The 17,098-nt window shown below is 40.9% G+C and overlaps 1 protein-coding gene across 1 annotated transcript; it reads left to right on the top strand.

Annotated features, from left to right (window-relative positions):
* The first annotated feature begins 10,556 nt into the window (after positions 1-10,556).
* On the top strand, positions 10,557-16,958 carry LOC148889131 (alpha-internexin-like). The gene is made up of 5 exons (XM_089012159.1): positions 10,557-10,948; positions 11,874-12,104; positions 12,222-12,749; positions 13,818-13,942; positions 15,423-16,958. The coding sequence occupies exons 1-5, from the start codon at positions 10,679-10,681 to the stop codon at positions 15,607-15,609; spliced, it is 1,341 nt and encodes a 446-aa protein (XP_088868285.1). The 5' UTR covers positions 10,557-10,678; the 3' UTR covers positions 15,610-16,958.
* The last annotated feature ends 140 nt before the right edge of the window (positions 16,959-17,098 follow it).

Below are 17,098 nucleotides of genomic sequence, written 5' to 3'. Positions count from 1 at the left end.
CAGTGGAGAAATTTACATTTCACAGCAGCAAAGTTATGGAAGGAAGAGGAAAGGAAAGGAAGAATTAGAAAAACAAAATACAATAGCTGCTGGAAAGGCAGCCACTCTCGCGGTGCCTTCTTGAAGTCAAAAGAACAAAAAATAATAATAATCATAATAATATGCCAACACAAAGACATAGTCATTCAATCTTAAGCACTTTCTGGACATTATTTGTTGTATGAAGTAGTTATAGATCAGTGGTGGGCAAAATACGGCCTTCGGGCCAGAACCGGTCCGTTGGGGTTTTTAATCCGGCCCTCCAAAGGTTTGCACACAACTGAGGTTCGATTCTAATGACTACCAGTACTGTACAATCATTTCATTTTGACCTATCATGAAAGCATTTAAACACTGATGCAGTTAGCTGAAGTTGCAGAGCACAGTGAGGGAGGGGGAGACCAAGAGAGATGAAGAGAGATCAAAGAAATTATATTTAACACAAGAAAGTCCCTCGCTATACGACGCGAAAAGTGTGTCGGCCCCGCTATTTCTAAACATTGGATCCAAAACGGTGACACTGTTTTACTGCTATTACGAATGTTTTAAATGTAATTAATTTGCATTTGGTTGTGGTATCCAAACGAAGAACAATAATTACGGCTGAAGAGAAAGTGAGATGTATCTGATAAAACGAAACGCGTTACAAAGTACGGAACATCTAAAGGCTCAAATCTATGAGACTTTGAAAAACAAGGAAGCGATTCTTGCTCAGTCTGATTCTGGCAATATCCAAGCTCAACGCACCTGTGACTCAATGCATGTTTGTACGTTTCCTGGAATGGTTTGACTGTTATCATACTAAAAAGATAAGATAAGATAAAATACAGTGAGACCTCAACTTACGAACATCTTATATTCCGACCTTTTCGTCTTACGAACGTCAAATTTATGAAAATTAAGCCTTATAATAAGAACTATTTTCATATTACACACTTCGGCGAAGTGTGTAGACATCATCTTCTGCAGAAGAACACCAAAGCACACGACCTTCGGCTCTGGCGGAGTGATCTTCGGCAACCGAACAGCTCTCCAGCCGGCACTCCTTTACACACCCCCTCTCATTGAATGCACACGTCGATCGCCTCGGAGCTTTTTGCTGATAATTTTACGATTATGGCACCGAAAAAAAAAAACCACCACAGGCTCGTGTTCAGCCCAAAAAGTAAACGAAATAAAATCACTGTCGCTGAGAAGATGGAGATAATTGAAAAACACGAACGAGGTGTGCGTTTGTGTGATTTAGTGGGCGAGCACGGCTATGCTAAATAAACCATTGCTACCATCCTTTGCAAGAAAAAAGCCATTAAAGGTGCGTGTGTTGCTAAAGGTGTTTCCGTGCTCTCAAAGCGACAGTCTCGGGCAATCGAAGAAGTTGAAGAACTTCTGTTAATTTGGATTAACAAAAAGCAGCTATCCGGCGACAGCGTGAGTAAAGCTATTTTATGCAAGAAAGCACGGCTAATTCACGCCGATATCGTCATGCGCCAACCTGGAAGTTCGGCGCTTATTGAGGATTTTAAAGGCAGTAACGGATGGTTCGAGAACATCTGAGGGCGAGGAGGAGGAGATGGCTGCAGCATCACGTGAACTCATAAAGGCAATGTTGGCAAAGTGGAATGATGTGCAGTTCCATCCAGAAAAGACTGTGGCTATGACAATCATCAACATGATGAATGATAATGTGATGACTCAGCTTCGTAAGACCTTACAAGTCAGAAAGCAACAGGTCTCAATTATGAGGTTTTTAATCAGCAAAAATGATGAGGAGTCTCCAAAGAAAAAAGAAGAGAAGCCACACCAGAGGTTAAATTACCAACAGTCCTTATGGAAGCTGACTCTCCTTCCATAAGCCATCAATGACCATCAAAAAGGTAAATAAAACTTTATTTTACAGCACAGTTTATTTCTTTAATTACAGTCCTCATGTAATGCACCTCTCTTTCCAAACAGCAATTCCCTCCAACGCCATTCCATCAAGCCATCAATGACCATCACAAATGTAAATAAAGTGACTTTATGATACAATGCAGTGTATTTATTTCATTACAATACAATAGCACATTTATTATACATAGGATAAGGTATAGGTTGCGTGTAGCTTTAAGGCTTATTTAGTTGAAAAGTATATTTTATGGAAACCCGGGAACGGATTATTCCCATTTTAATGGTTTCCTATGGGAATTTATTTTGAGATACACATTTTTCACCTTACACACTCTGTCTGGGAACCAATTAAATTCGTAAATTGAGGTCTCACTGTAGTATAAAATAAAATAGAGTGGGATGACATTGGATGGGATGCGATGAGATTGGATGGGATGCGATGAGATTAGACTAGACTAGACTAGACTAGATTAGATTAGATTAGATTAGATTACATGAGATGAGATGAGATGAGATGAGATGAGATGAGAAATTCTTTAATAGTGATACAATAGGGTAATTTTGAATCTACAGCAGCAAAATTCAAAAGGGGGTAAACAAAATCAAAGTATTAGTAACGAAACTTGAATTACACTCATGTTACATATCGTAGAACGATATATTTTACAAAGCCATGAAAAATGTACATTCTGATCTTAGACAACATACTATTCTATAGCCTCTCTTCATATCTACAGTCTAGTAATTCAATAAGAAAATACATATTTTCATATAGAATGTGATCGGTTGGTTTCATAATGAGATACTATTTTTGTGGTGAATGATGACTGTAATCCAGTTGAATAGGTGGTGATCTACCTCCTCTGCCAAAGCAGACTGCCTGAGTCAGCTCTTCAGTTCTATCACGATTCATCGACACCCCACCTCCCCCTCAAACCCCTCAGCATCACACCGCTTTCCATCATGAATATCTCCTTAATGTGCTCTCACCATCACCTTGTTTTTTTTTGTGACTGCAATCACTCTTTTGCTCACTTTCTCTTTTGTGGGAAGATATAAACATCAACACATGCACGCTCACTCCTTTTTCCTCTCTCTTTTTTTTCATTATTTCAGTCCCGGCGACCTCTTTTTTTCCCCGCTTCTCCCTGCTGGCTGCCTTCAGGGTAGCAGAAGGGAAGTGAATGGCTTCAACCCTCCCAGCTGGTCCCATCACCCGGCAACCCAGAGCAAAACAAAAGAGCACACACACACACATGCTCATGAACAACGCACACACTCAGACCCATGAACAACCAGGCAATACGCACAAACATGGTAGACATGCAGACCAATGCGCACACACACGCGCATGCACGCACACACACACACACACACACACGGTCCCCTATCCCCACCTTTGCCCCCTCAAACTCACTTCCATAAACAGCCAGCCAGCCGTCCCCTGTGGACTCCCACCCATCGTCCCCTTCTCCCCTCCTCAGCACCCTTTCCAGACACCCACTCCTTTGTCCACAATCTGCTCCAAAAAAATTTTGGGGGGGGAACAGCTGAACATGTATTGGTCCAAATTAGATACAAAGAGAAGGTTATTGCACTCACTTTAACACATACGTACATTATATAAAATGTATTATAAATAGGAGACAAACAATGATAAAGGTTACAATTATTCACGTGCCCCATATAACGCATAAATGAGCCAATTCAGTGCATTCCAGAATAACTTAACATACTATGATTTTACACTTAAATGCTGTTCATGTTAGTGTCACTTCTCATACTACAAACTTAATTGGTTCCCAGAAAGTGTGTATAAGGTGAAAAGTTCGTCAGACAAACATTTATTTCCCATAAGAAACCATTAATCCGTTCCCAGGTCACCATAAAACATAATTTTCTATTAAATAAGCCTTAAAACTACACAAAATATACCTTATTTTATGTCTAGTAAATGTGCGAATGTATTGTAATTAAAGAAATAAACAGTTATTTTTTTTATTTAACTTTGTGATGGTCATTGATGTAGTTGCCTCTTGATGATATCTGAGTGAAGTTGCCCTGCTTTCTCTGCGATAATACCCTCACTCACACGGTCCCTCGCTTGCTGCTTTTCGTTAATCTAAATCAACAGAAGTTTTTCCACCTCTTCTATTGCCTTAACATACTGGTACTGGGACGCTAAATCACACAAACGCACACCTTGTTCGTGTTTTTCGATAATCTCCTTCTTCTGCTTGACCGTAATTTTCTTTTGTGTCCTCTTCGGCTTAATACTAGCCTGGGGTGTGGTCTTTTTCGGTCCCATAATAGCATAAGTACTCCATTCGATAACAAACGGGGTGATGAAAAATTCTCTGAGTAATAAACACTCTGTTACACACTTGCTCAAAATGATATTACGCATTCAGTGGTGGGCCGTGCATATCACCCCTGGGCCTTCAGTAGTGCTACGTCTGAATCAGTCCAAGCTGTGACTGTAAATCAAAAGTGTGGTGTGATTTACTGCTCTCTAAATCACATTTTGTTTTATCTGCGAGCCAAGTGCAGTTATCAAAAGAGCCATATAGCCATATCGAGAGCCATAGGTTCAGGACTCTCTGTAACTGTAACTAGAGAGTCCCTTTAGCCAGGAGATAACTTGTGAAGAAAGAAAATAATGTCATTAAATTGTTTGGGTTTTTACCATGAACGTGTGGATTAATGATATGCAGTCAGAAGTCGCTTTTTTATACCGCAGAGAAGATTGAACAACAGGATGCTGAAGCATCAATAACAACCTCATAAAATTGCAATATTATTTGCTATTGTCTGACATATTCTGAGCTGTATGACCTTTCTTAATTATGTCCTTTTTTATTGAAAGGTCGGTCTTGAAAATGGGTTTAAGAGCAAGTCTGCAACCAAATCCATTTCTTCTCCTTCAGCTATTGTGGGTTGACAAAACCGTAATTAATTCAAGACAACAATGAACTGTATTTGCTTATGCCGCATGCTCCAGATGCAGTGTGCTAGCTCTGGCCAGTATGCTATTGTCACTAGCGGCAAGTATTACTGTGACTCACTGGTGACTAGCCAATCATAGTTTGTGGAAGCTCTGACGTTACCCAGGCCTGTGAGCAGGCCCTGCACATCACCAACTCAAAATCTGATTGGTTAAAACAACAGTCATTAGTGAAAGCATCAGAGTCATCGATACAGCATTTAACGTGACAGGGCCCGCAGAACTGATTGTGAAGGTAGGTCCAGGTAGATTTCTTTCCCTGGTAACAAATGATGCCTGAAATGTGATTGGTTAAATGCTTAAATACGAAAAAGCGTATCGGGAGGCAGCACAACAAGGGAAGAGTAATGAAACGAAGCTCAATGACAATTTTGAATTATTTCATAAGAATGTATGCACAAAACTGTTAGGCCAGCAGAGAAGGCCTTGCAGGCCCTGTTGCCCCACCACTGTCCGCATATTTATTCCATTTGTAGCAGCAATAAGTTAAAATCTATTATTAAATTGATTACTTCATGATTTTTCATGTATATCTGCTACCTTTAAAATTATATCTCTAGATAACTGTCATGTGTGTAGACGCTGGAATCCACGGCACACAGATATACAGCTTCGCCAAATGGAATGCATCCATCACATTAATCCTGATAGAATGGATCATTTCAAGCCAGGTCAGAGTGCCGCTTTGGTCTGGTGTCTCAGTGACTTTATTTGCAAGAAAAGACTCCACTTGCGTTATAGAGATAACATGAAATCTGCAGGAAATCGCAAAGGGTTGCGAAAAAAAGCATATGCTCTCTAAGCTCATCATTTTTGGCTTGGTAAAAATTCTTGGCACTGCATTTGTTTTTAATGTCACATGGTGTGTGCATGAGTGGATACTGCTCGCATGTTTATGGTTTTAGCAGGCGTGATAATATTTTAGATGAAGTCAAAACTAGTTCCAACCAAAGCGGAACACTGTGGACTGCAGCCATGTTCAGCCATGTTAACATCAGTGATGTTGTTGTTGTTTTTTTTTTCAATTTTCTCAATCGTCAATGAGATTTTCAGTTTATACACGTCTTTTATATTCATTAACGAGTCAACAAGAACACCAAGGATACAATTATCCTTTATCCAATATCATTTTTCTAATCCACTCATTTTATATAAAAAAATAAGAGAAAAATATTCTTTTTTATGTTTTTTTTTTTTTTTTTTTTTTTTTTTCATAAAAATTGTGACAAAAAAGACGTAAGACATTTCTATCAGTGGTCTAAAAAAATACATAAACTTCTCCAGAAAAACTTGTCTGCCAGTCATCAGGATATGTCAAGAATTTGTATCAGAAGTGATAATTAACCCTTTCAAGGATAGCAGTTACTACAGTGGACAGCATGTCATGTTATTGAGTCCAAGCACACGTGTCAAAGTCAAAGCCCGGGGGCCAAATCTGGCCCGCCGAATCATTTTATTCGGCCCGTGAAGGCAAAGCAAGCATGTCAAGTGCCATGATGCTTGCTAAAGTCCGAACAAAAATTTCAAATTGTCGTATGTAAACCATAATAACACTAATATATAAACTAGTTATTCATTAATTTGTTGTGCATTCTATATGTTATATGTGGAGGACATGAAACATTCTCATGGTATCCCCAAACTCATAAGGGCCCATGAGAGGAAACCGTCACCACAATGTGGCCCGCTGCAAAAAATGAGTTTGACACCTGCTGGTTAAAGGGTGCACGAAAGGGTTAATTTACTATTCGGACTATTATTATCACACACATAGCACATACACATGGCTCAGGGCATTTGGTTCAAATTCAGAATACCTTTATTCGTCCCGCAATGGGGAAATTTGCAATTGAAAGTAGTTATTCATTTGCATTCATCCATTTTCTGTATTACGGTGTCTGACGTTTTCACCATGAACTGGTCACCAGCCGATCATTCAGACTCACAGAATAATCAAATATGATTTATAGTCATTTTGTTTTTTACGTCAATATGACTCGTCAGTCTCTGAAGAATGCCATTTTCAGGTTGTGACAGCACCAAAAGCATTTCTTGGAGTGATCACATTAAACACTATTTCACAGAAAAAGAACAAAAGGAAAATGAGGGGAAAAGGATCAAGAGGTGCTGGCAGTGTGAATAAAGAAAAGGAGGTGTTTGCCTCCAGGGGCGGAATGATTGTGGACACTCAGCTCAAAATAAAGGCACCAACTTTCCACTGGAAAGATTCCACCCCATGACATCATACCCTCTGAATGGTGGGAGATTCATGATTGACGGATGATGGAAGGAGGGATGGATGGATGGATGGATGGATGTATGGATGGATGGATGGATGGATGGATGGATGGATGGATGGATGGATGGATGGATGGATGGATGGAAAAAGTAGTTTGGAGTTGTGCAAAACTGCCCTTGTTTTCTGATATGTGGACAACATCACGAAGTGGTGGAGCGGTTATCTTCAAAACCAAAGGTTGTGTATATGTGTATGTGGGGGGAGTCAATCAATGGCAATTGTGACCGTCAAGTGTCCTTGAGTAAGATGCTCAACCCCCAATTGATACTGTTGCTGCATCATCAGTTAGTAAATGAGCAGAGTGAATCTCCTTGAGTTTGTGCACTCCTTGAGTACATAAGGTACAAAAGCACGACACAAGTCACAGCCTGTTTACCATTTAATGTTGCATGTCACAAAGAGGCGAGAGAAAGTGCTGAAGAATGAATGACTCTCTGTGTCTTTGTGTTGACATATTATTTGTTATTTAGTTTTTTGGGGTTTTTTTTTACTTCAAGATGGCACCGCGAGAGTGGCTGCCCTTCCAGCAGCTCCTGTATTTTCTTTTTCTACTTCTTTCTTTCCTTTCCTCTTTTCCTCTTCCTTTAATAACTTTGCTGCTTCATCTTCTTCTTTTTCCTTTCGACTTTTACCTTTAAGAGGTCGCCACAGTGAATCAGAGTCCTCCAAAGACCATTTCGGCTCAAATCCAGTTCGTCTTAACTGCTGGTAGCCAATGACAATGCTGCCGCCGATCACTACTATTGTCACGGCAAATTAGCAAAAAAGTAATCCTCAATTGTATATATATATATTTTTTTATCGCTGCGTACGGTCGGATTGGTAAAAGGATAACGTGCGCATGCGCGGTAAACTGTTTGCATTTCCGCTCGTGTTAGCGTTTTTTTTTTTATCATTTCAAATAATGTACAGCGTACTGCAACTTTTATACGGGAATTGCAATCATTTATAAGGGCAGATATCAGCCAAGGTTGATATGTATGAAACACCCCTTATGCTATGGAGGCACACACGCACACACACGCACACACACGCACACACTGTCAGATAGATGACAGTCAGACACTGTGGACAGACACTCGGAACCAGAAAGATTGTCCCTACTGTCGGCAGGAAAAGCAGTCATCTATGACATACGTCTGAATTCTGCGTCCCTCTGCCAAGCTATTTATTGAGAGTATATGCAAATTGAAAAAAGTGATACATTAGTAAAACATAGTTTTCTTGATTATAATACCACGTCTCTGGACGTTCTGAGCACCAACAGATGTAAGCAGTAAAACATTGTGTTTCCCATGAACTAGTAAGTTTGGAACGTGGATAATGACCTTTGCTGTGAAAAGGAGTTTGAAGTCCTAAATTACCCCTGTGATAAGGACTTTAAGAACCACTGCACTAGGACTAAAAAAATGTTACTCTTACGATAGACACTCTTCTAATTGTTGTTTTGGTAGGACACTGAATTACAAGTGTCGACAAAAAGCGTCCTCGTAGCCCACGTGTGCCTAGGCTAGACATTGCTCATGAGTCTTTCCACGGCTTCTACCACTTATGGCACAGAGTGATTCAGCCACTTCTGATCAAATGGTACTTGGTTTTCTTCCAACGGCACCTAAACGCAGCAGGAGTCACAGCACTTTTCGCTGCGTGTTACAGGCAGGCACGTTGCCTGGTGACTCACTGTTGAGTCAGAGCGTCGGATCTCCGCCTACAGTCAGATACGGCGGCGGTGGCAAGAAAGCACACGCGGTAGCCGCCAGGGCAGTGAGCTGTCACGCTGTACACCCAACCATCCCCCACAGTCTGACTGTGTGCGGTTTCGGGGGACGCCACAACGACTCAGGGGTGGTTAAGGAGGTTGTAGAGCTTAGTATTGGACAGTCAGTCACAGTGTGTGCGCGTACACTATTCAGGGTGACCTATTGAACTATTAGTCTGAAATTATAACTGTACTGTACTTGACTTGCTCGCTTCACAAACGACTAACGACTCGAGCCACGTACTTTAATCAACAACACACGACACCAACATTTTTAACAACGTAAATAGAATAAACGAGGCAGCAGACAGTTTTAATCAACCTTTATTCGCAATTTACTGTCCCTCAATCATTTTGTTGTCAGACGTTTGCATGACGATTCACTCGTTCTCAGTACCTCTTCTTTTCTTTTCGGCGCGCTCGCTCTCAGTACCTGCGGCCATGAAACCGGAGAGGTTGAAAAACTTTAGATGTGCACTGACCTCCATTGGCAATTAGTTGGAACTGCACAAAAATAGTCAGAACAACGAGATGCTTGATTGGCTTGCGTTCCATCGCAAAGTTTTGCATTCCCTCGCAAAACTTTGCATTCCCTCACAAAATGTTGTATTCCTTCGCAAAGAATGCGAGATCTCGCAATCTTTTTATAAATGCGCGTTTATCTACTTCCTGTTCATCGTCCGGGTAACCGAAAACAACAAACATGGAGCCTTTTCACCCGTTGGTAAATGTAGTCAAATTTTACTTGAACATTGGCTTGAAATAAAAAGACGTTAAATCTGTTCTTGAGATTAAATACGGTTTCGGAATAAGTGAAGGACATTTGAAGCGAGTATTGAACAAAAGAAGACTATTTCGTCGAAAAACGTTGGATGACTTGTTCTGGTTGACTCTATTCGCAACCAATTGCAGCCTTGCGGACAACGACGTGGTTACAGGTACATGAGTGCGGAGAACATGGGCTTCTTGTCAGGAAAGAGGATGTTCGTCTGGTCCTGAAAGAGTTGAATCAGAGAAAGCAAGCAATACGTCAGAGACGACGAAACTACTTTTCAAAGGGCCAAATTTTATATGGCATATGGATTCCTATGACAAACTGAAACCTTTTGGAATTTGCATTAATAGGGCTATTGATTGGGCGGCTTCACAGTGCAGAAGTCATGAGTTCAAGAACCGTTCCGGCAAACGTACAAACGTTCCGAGAAAGACGTACAAAAAACATCTTAGATACGCAATCCATGAACCCAATGGTAAAATTACATGCCATAACAAAGCTCCCCCATTTACGCATCCCCCCTCTTTAATGCAGTTCAGCACAGGATCGGATATATCGATAGTCCGGTTATATCGACATTTTTTCCGACTACCGATAATATCGATATAACGAGACTTTACTGTATATATATATATATATATATATATATATATATATATATATATATATGTGTGTGTGTGTGTGTGTGTGTGTGTGTGTGTGTGTGTGTGTGTGTGTGTGTGTGTGTGGAATTGTGGATGTATTCAAATGGTGTTGTTTTCCACACCAGATAATGTGGGTCAAAACATTTTGTTTATTGAAATTCAATCTCCATGGATAAAATGGTTCGCTCCACCCGTTGGCTCCACCCGTTTGCCTAAAGCTGCAGCAAATCCCTTGCCAGTGTCTTACTTGGAGCTCCAACTGACTGTAAGGATGAACTACAGAGAGCGCTACACTTCGTCCTCCTATCGCAACATTTTCGGGGACTCTTCCAGGTTGCCCTCCTCCCGTATGAGCAGCTACGTGCCTCGGGTCTCGACGGTGTCTCGAAACACAACCTCTTCCGTTGGCATGTTGAGACGGCTGGGCCAACCTCCGGCCTCCTTCTCTCTTACGGCCACGGACTCCCTCAACTTGACTCAGACTTCAGTGGTCAATAATGAACTCAAAGTCATTCGAACCAACGAAAAAGAGCAGCTGCAGGTATGTAACGTCAGTAACAAAGGTGGATTTGTTTCCACTTCTCTCTGCAGACAAAGCACTCATGTGCTCTACTTCAGTAAAAGAAAGACACTTACAAAATAACAAAAACAACGAAATGGATAAAAAGTTAAAGAACCGACTCTACCTCCTATCATCAAGTAAAACTTTTAAAAACGCTTTGGAACTGACCATTTCATGTATTTATATTTTTTAAGTACAGTAAAGTCTCGTTATATCGATATTCAAGGGAGTCCGAAAAAATATCGATATATCCGACCCTGTTTGCATGTAATTTTCTCCGTGCGTGCATAGAAATAGTATCGATATAACCGGGACTATCGATATATCCGATATCGATATAACGAGACTTTACTGTATTTTAAAACAGCCTATTTTTCAATAACGATTTTGATAACATGGCACAATAAAAAATTTCAAGCAAATTAGTTAACATTAATGTGTATATGGCGCAATGAGATGGAAATTCACTGCAGACACTATCACAAGACATTACTACTGTTTAGCACAACAACATATTACTATATTACATGGGTTATTTTTGTTATATTATTCAGAAAACTGTCGAGTAAAAGTAAAAAACGGATCACAAAAATGAATACCCAGGCATTCACAAGCATAGTGAGGAATGATTGCCCCTCATATTTTCTTGCTTTGAGACCAACAACCAATTTAATATGGTTTCACACCATCTCCTTTAATACCACCACCCTCTCCTGCAAAATGGCAAATTCCCATTTTAGGCCAACCCTTAACATAATATACTGAGAAAGCTCAACCATAACAGGTAAAAAGGAGTCGTTATTAGCCTGGAGGCTAACCAGCATCTTACACAGGCTAAGGTTAATGTGGAACAATGCAGAAGACCAGCATCCGGTACTAATGAGGCATTTGTTTTGTTGTACAGGGTCTGAATGATCGCTTTGCCATGTTCATTGATAAAGTCAGACACCTGGAGCAGCAAAATAAAGTACTGGAGGCTGAACTGGTGACGCTGAGGCAGAGGCAGAGTGAACCGTCTCGGGCCGCTCAACTCTACCAGCAGGAAATGCGAGACTTACGGGCCCAGTTGGAGGACCTGAGCAGTGACAAAAACCACATCCTGATTGAAAGGAACAACATGGAAGATGAGCTGCAGGTAGGAAAGAAATATATGTTTACATTTTTTTTTCTTCAAAAGTTTCCCTTTGAGTTTAAGGACTCACTAGACATTTAAATGCATTTGTCATTTTAAAACATGTCGACTCCATTTTAGAAAATCACCATCAGATATCAGGAGGAGTTGACTGTGCGCGAAGAGACAGAACAAACCTTGCGGTCCTTCCGGAAGGATGTGGATGACGCGGTAGCCATTCGTCTGGATCTGGAGCGTCGAGTAGAATCACTGATGGATGAAATCTCATTCCTGAACAAAATCCACCATGAAGAAATCCAGGAGCTGAGCGGCCTGATGGAGGCGCAGCAAGTCTCCGTGGAAATGGAACTCTCCAAACCCGACCTCACCTCAGCTCTGAAAGAGATACGCAACCAGTACGAGTCCATCGCCTCCAAAAACCTGCAGTCGGCCGAGGAGTGGTACAAGGGGAAGTTCGCCAGCCTGAGCGAACAGGCCACTAGGAGCAACGAGGCCATGCGGGCCAGCAGGGAGGAGATGAATGAGTTCAGGAGGCAGCTGCAAGCCAAGACTCTGGAGATCGAGTCTCTGAGAGGTGCCAAAGAGTCTCTGGAAAGGCAGATCACAGAGATGGAGGATGCTCACAATTCTGAAGTCACAGCCTTGCAGGTTTGCAATACCCGTTAATCATGCAATACGTTGCAGATCCGCCCACTTGAAAACAAATGTCAATTTATTAAAACATGCCAACTGTCCCAAAAAAAAACTCTGCCTTAGTCCACAGGTGTCAAAGTCAAGGCCCAGTGGCCAAATCTGGCCCGCCACATCATTTTATTCGGACCGCAAAAGCAAATTAAACTTGTGAAATTCCATGATGCTTGCTAAAGTCCGAACCAAAATGTCTAATTGTCTTATGTAAACCACAATAACTGTCATTATTTCTGACTTCAAATTTGAAAACTAGTTATTCATGAATGTGTTGTGGGCTCTATATGGAAAATGTGGAGGGGATTAAGGATTCTAATGGCTTCCCCAAATTCATAACGGCCCCCCGAGAGTAAACCGTAACGACAATGTGGCCCGCAGTACGTAACCATGCAAGAGCACAGCAGTGAAGGTTGCAATTGTCACCAACTAATAGGATTGAGCAGTTCAAAGTCATCAATTATGTCACAGTTTGAGGTCCGTTAGGTAAGAACATCCTTCAAGGTGGCAGCAGCTTATCAACCTCACAGCCAAGTTCAGTCGAAATTAGTTTGCTAAATCTAACCTGTGATATATTCTTGCTCACCTTTTTTTGAGATTATCACTTGATGTTTTATCCTGGGTCCAAATTGTCTTGTCTTTCAATAAATTCACAATACATAATGTATTCAGATTTGTTTGGGATACAAATGATTGTCACTAAAGTGTTGCCTGGAAAAAGGACATTATTGTGCTGAAGAAATGAATTAAAATTCAATCACAACTTTATTACAAGCTGTTCCATCCCGGTGTATGAACGGTATGACTTGACCTTAGACAGTGAAAGTTCTTAGTGAACTGATCCTGTGAATCGAGATTAACCCAGACTAAATTGGATACAGGAAGGCCATCTGTTTTCAGCAGCTATTTATGGAAATTCAAATGAAGTAATCCTTAAAGGTTATGCCTGTCTTTTAAAAGACAAAAGTAACCCTTTGACTGTGTGACCGTTCAATGACTTGTTTCATCACAATGTTTGACCTCTTCAAACAGGACACAATTGGCCAATTGGATACTGAGCTGAGGAACCTCAAGGGAGAGATGGCCCAGCACTTGAGAGAATATCAGGACCTGCTCAACGTCAAGATGGCATTGGACATCGAGATAGCGGCATACAGGTGGGCGGAGATGAAACATTAGGACGTATCATCATTATTGGGTATTGTAAGTCATATATGTGACCAAAAATGTTCCCTAAAGCATGACAGAATCAATGGTCAGAATCAGGTGTGTGACTGGTTGCCTTGTACATTAATCAAGTGGCAAAGTTCAAAACAGATAATTGTGAGGGGTGAATAGTCTCCATCCGTGGCGGTCCGTGCATGTCACTCCTAGGCTACGTCTGAATCAATCCACAGCTGCCAATGTAAAAAAACTGTGGTGTGATTTACTACACGTCCTGTGTTGCACTAGGGTGTACAGTTAGCCAGGAAATAACTTGTGAAGAAAGAAATACTGTCAAACTGTTCAAGCTTAATGGGGTCAGAAGTCGCTCTTTCACAACGGGTCAGAAGTTGCTCTTTCACACCACAGAGAAGATGATTGGCAAAGGATGGCGAAGCATCAATAATAACCTCATAAAATTGCAAAATTATTTGCTACTTTTTCTAGTCCGACCTTTCTTAATGATGTCCAACTTTTCTTGAAAAGTCCGCCTTGAAAATGGCTTTAACAGTACATCTGCAACCAAATCCATAAAACCGCTATTAAATCAACACAATATATTTGCTTATGCAGCTCACTACCGATAGTGTGCTAGCTCTGGCCAGTATGCTCTTATCATCAGCGACTAGTGACACTATTATTGGCTAGTGACTGGCCAATCATAGTTTGCGAAAACTGATGTTTCCAGCGCCTGCAATAAAATTGGGTTGCCAACTCGGAATCTGATTGGTTAAAGCAACAGTTTGATCGACACATTTGATTGCGGCAGGGCCCACAGAACTGATTGTGAAGGCGCCCAGATAGATTTCTGACCCTATTGACAAATGATGGCTGAAATACAAAAACACACGTCTGAAAGCAGCACAACAGGGGAAAAGTAATGAAAGGAAGCTGAAAGACAATTTGGAATTATTTAATAAGAATTCATGGACAAAATGTAATTAACATCAGTCTGTGATTCAGATATTTTTAGGCCAGCAGAGAAGGCCTTGCAGGACCTGATGGTCTGCCACTGGTCTCCATGTTTTGTTGTTTTTAATGCACTGCCATTGACAGTCAGCTATTTTATGAATCAATCGTCTCAAACTGTACTGTAATCACTGATCGTGAAAATATTAATGCAACGAAATCGGTCCACTTTCCTGGCGTGCGACCGGTTGATGACACTTGACGTAACAGGCATAGTTTAAGTCACAACAAAGGCACACCTCTGCTTTTTAATGCAGGATTCTAGTTCTAGTGCTACGGAGCATTCAGAAGCTACCCCCTGATGCTTTAATAGCACTATGAAGCCAATCAGGATGGAAAAATAAAGTCAGCTAGCAAGCCCAAAGTGGTGCACCTGGAAGGTTATTTAAAAAAACACTACAACGTAAATATGTACAATCAGATCCAGATTGTTACTTTAATATACATGTCCTTTCAACTAACAAGGAAGCTGCTGGAAGGCGAAGAGACTCACTTTAACTCAGGGATGTCTTTCGGAGCCGCAAGTTACAGCTACCAGACCCGAGCCTCAAGCGGATCCTCAAGAAGCAGTCAACGGGACAAAGACAGAGCCACGAAGGAAAGCGTCAAGGAGGAGGAGAAGGACCAAGCAGACATCAATTCCAACAACTGAAATCATGGATGCTGGCAGGAAGGGAGACAAATAGCTTGTACTGTATTTCTTAAAGGACAACCGACGTCTCCCGACGAGTTGTGTCCATAATTTGTAAAATGGCTTCAAATGACTTCTACTGATCGTATTTTACAAAGATTCCAACGCGTATAGCTATATTTTACGTTTTAAGACTCGCGCTGAATATTCAGGAAGTCTTGTTTTTAAGTTGGTGACGAGTCCGTACGTGATGTCACTAAAGGACCGCCCCTGACCGTAAAAAAGACGCATTTTCATCACGTCAATGTATTTTGCTGTACTTGTTTGGTCTGGGGACCTCGCGTTGCACCCAAAAGCCGCCAGAAGGCCAGAAGAGGGCGTCCAAGCGCCATGTAAGGAATTTATCAGCCTGTGGAAACGGAGGTGGCCACAGGAGGTCGCCATTTTGTGCCTCTTTTTTGGGGTGAGAGATTTTCCCCCAAAATGGCAAAAATACATTCTTTAATCGATTGCAAACATGTATGCTTTGCTCTGCATAACTATTTGAATCATATTCATAACTGGATGTGTACAAGAAAGCATATTCTCCGAATCTGAAGCCATTGTTTTGATTCACTAGCAATGCAAGACGTCTTGGCGTGACGTCACGAACTGGGGGCGGGACTTTCTGAAAATGCCCAATTTGCAGCTCAATTTTTTTTGCAGATTTTGGACACTTCAAGTCATTTTTATTGGTGTTTTGCATTTGACTAAAAATATCATACTGCGTGTTTTGGGTATGTTAGATGCTATAAAACGCTTTTCTGATGTCAGTTAAAAACAAAAAAGTGACGTCGGTTGTCCTTGTCGGTTGTCTAGTTAGGACTGTACTTACCGTATATGCGCAAAAAGAGAAGCCCGGACATCACATCTGATGTACATCTCGAAACACAAATTAGACTATACTTGAATTCATTCTTTCTATAATGCACAAGTCTGAAACATGTGGGACATTTTTGGACTCTAAATATTTATCAAATGGAAGCTTATACTGAAATGAAAACCTATCACGGGGCTTTGTATGACACAATTGAAGAAAAAACAGCAATGTGCTAGAATTCGAGTCATGTCTCTGTCAAAGTGTGTTGGCTAACTTAAAACATATTCATACACTAAAATTTTGTTTGCTCATCACTTAAATTTCCGAGCCAATGTTTTTTCTTCAATGTTAGCAAACCAGATTGTGTGTGTGACTCGTACGCTAACTTTCAGTTAACATCCTGATTTCAGAAAATGATGCATAGTACCTATAAAATGTGCGGTAAATCTACACCATAGCTTTGATGACTGCAATACATTGTTTAGGCCTGCCTGCACATTGCGATTCATTTGCACAGAATGATCAAAAGAATAAAAAACAGAAAGAAAAGTAAACTGTTCTATCTGTTCTGTTGTGTGATTAATGAGACAATTGCAAGAACTGTGCCTGCCTTTCCACCCACTGACGTATTGCAATACATTTTCTGAAATT

Source organism: Hippocampus bargibanti, linkage group LG13 (genome assembly GCF_051943395.1).
Source record: "Hippocampus bargibanti isolate YZ-2025 linkage group LG13, ASM5194339v1, whole genome shotgun sequence".
NCBI lineage: Eukaryota > Metazoa > Chordata > Actinopteri > Syngnathiformes > Syngnathidae > Hippocampus > Hippocampus bargibanti.
Note: the sequence above shows the minus strand (reverse complement) of the source record. Positions and strands in the feature narration are given on the sequence as shown.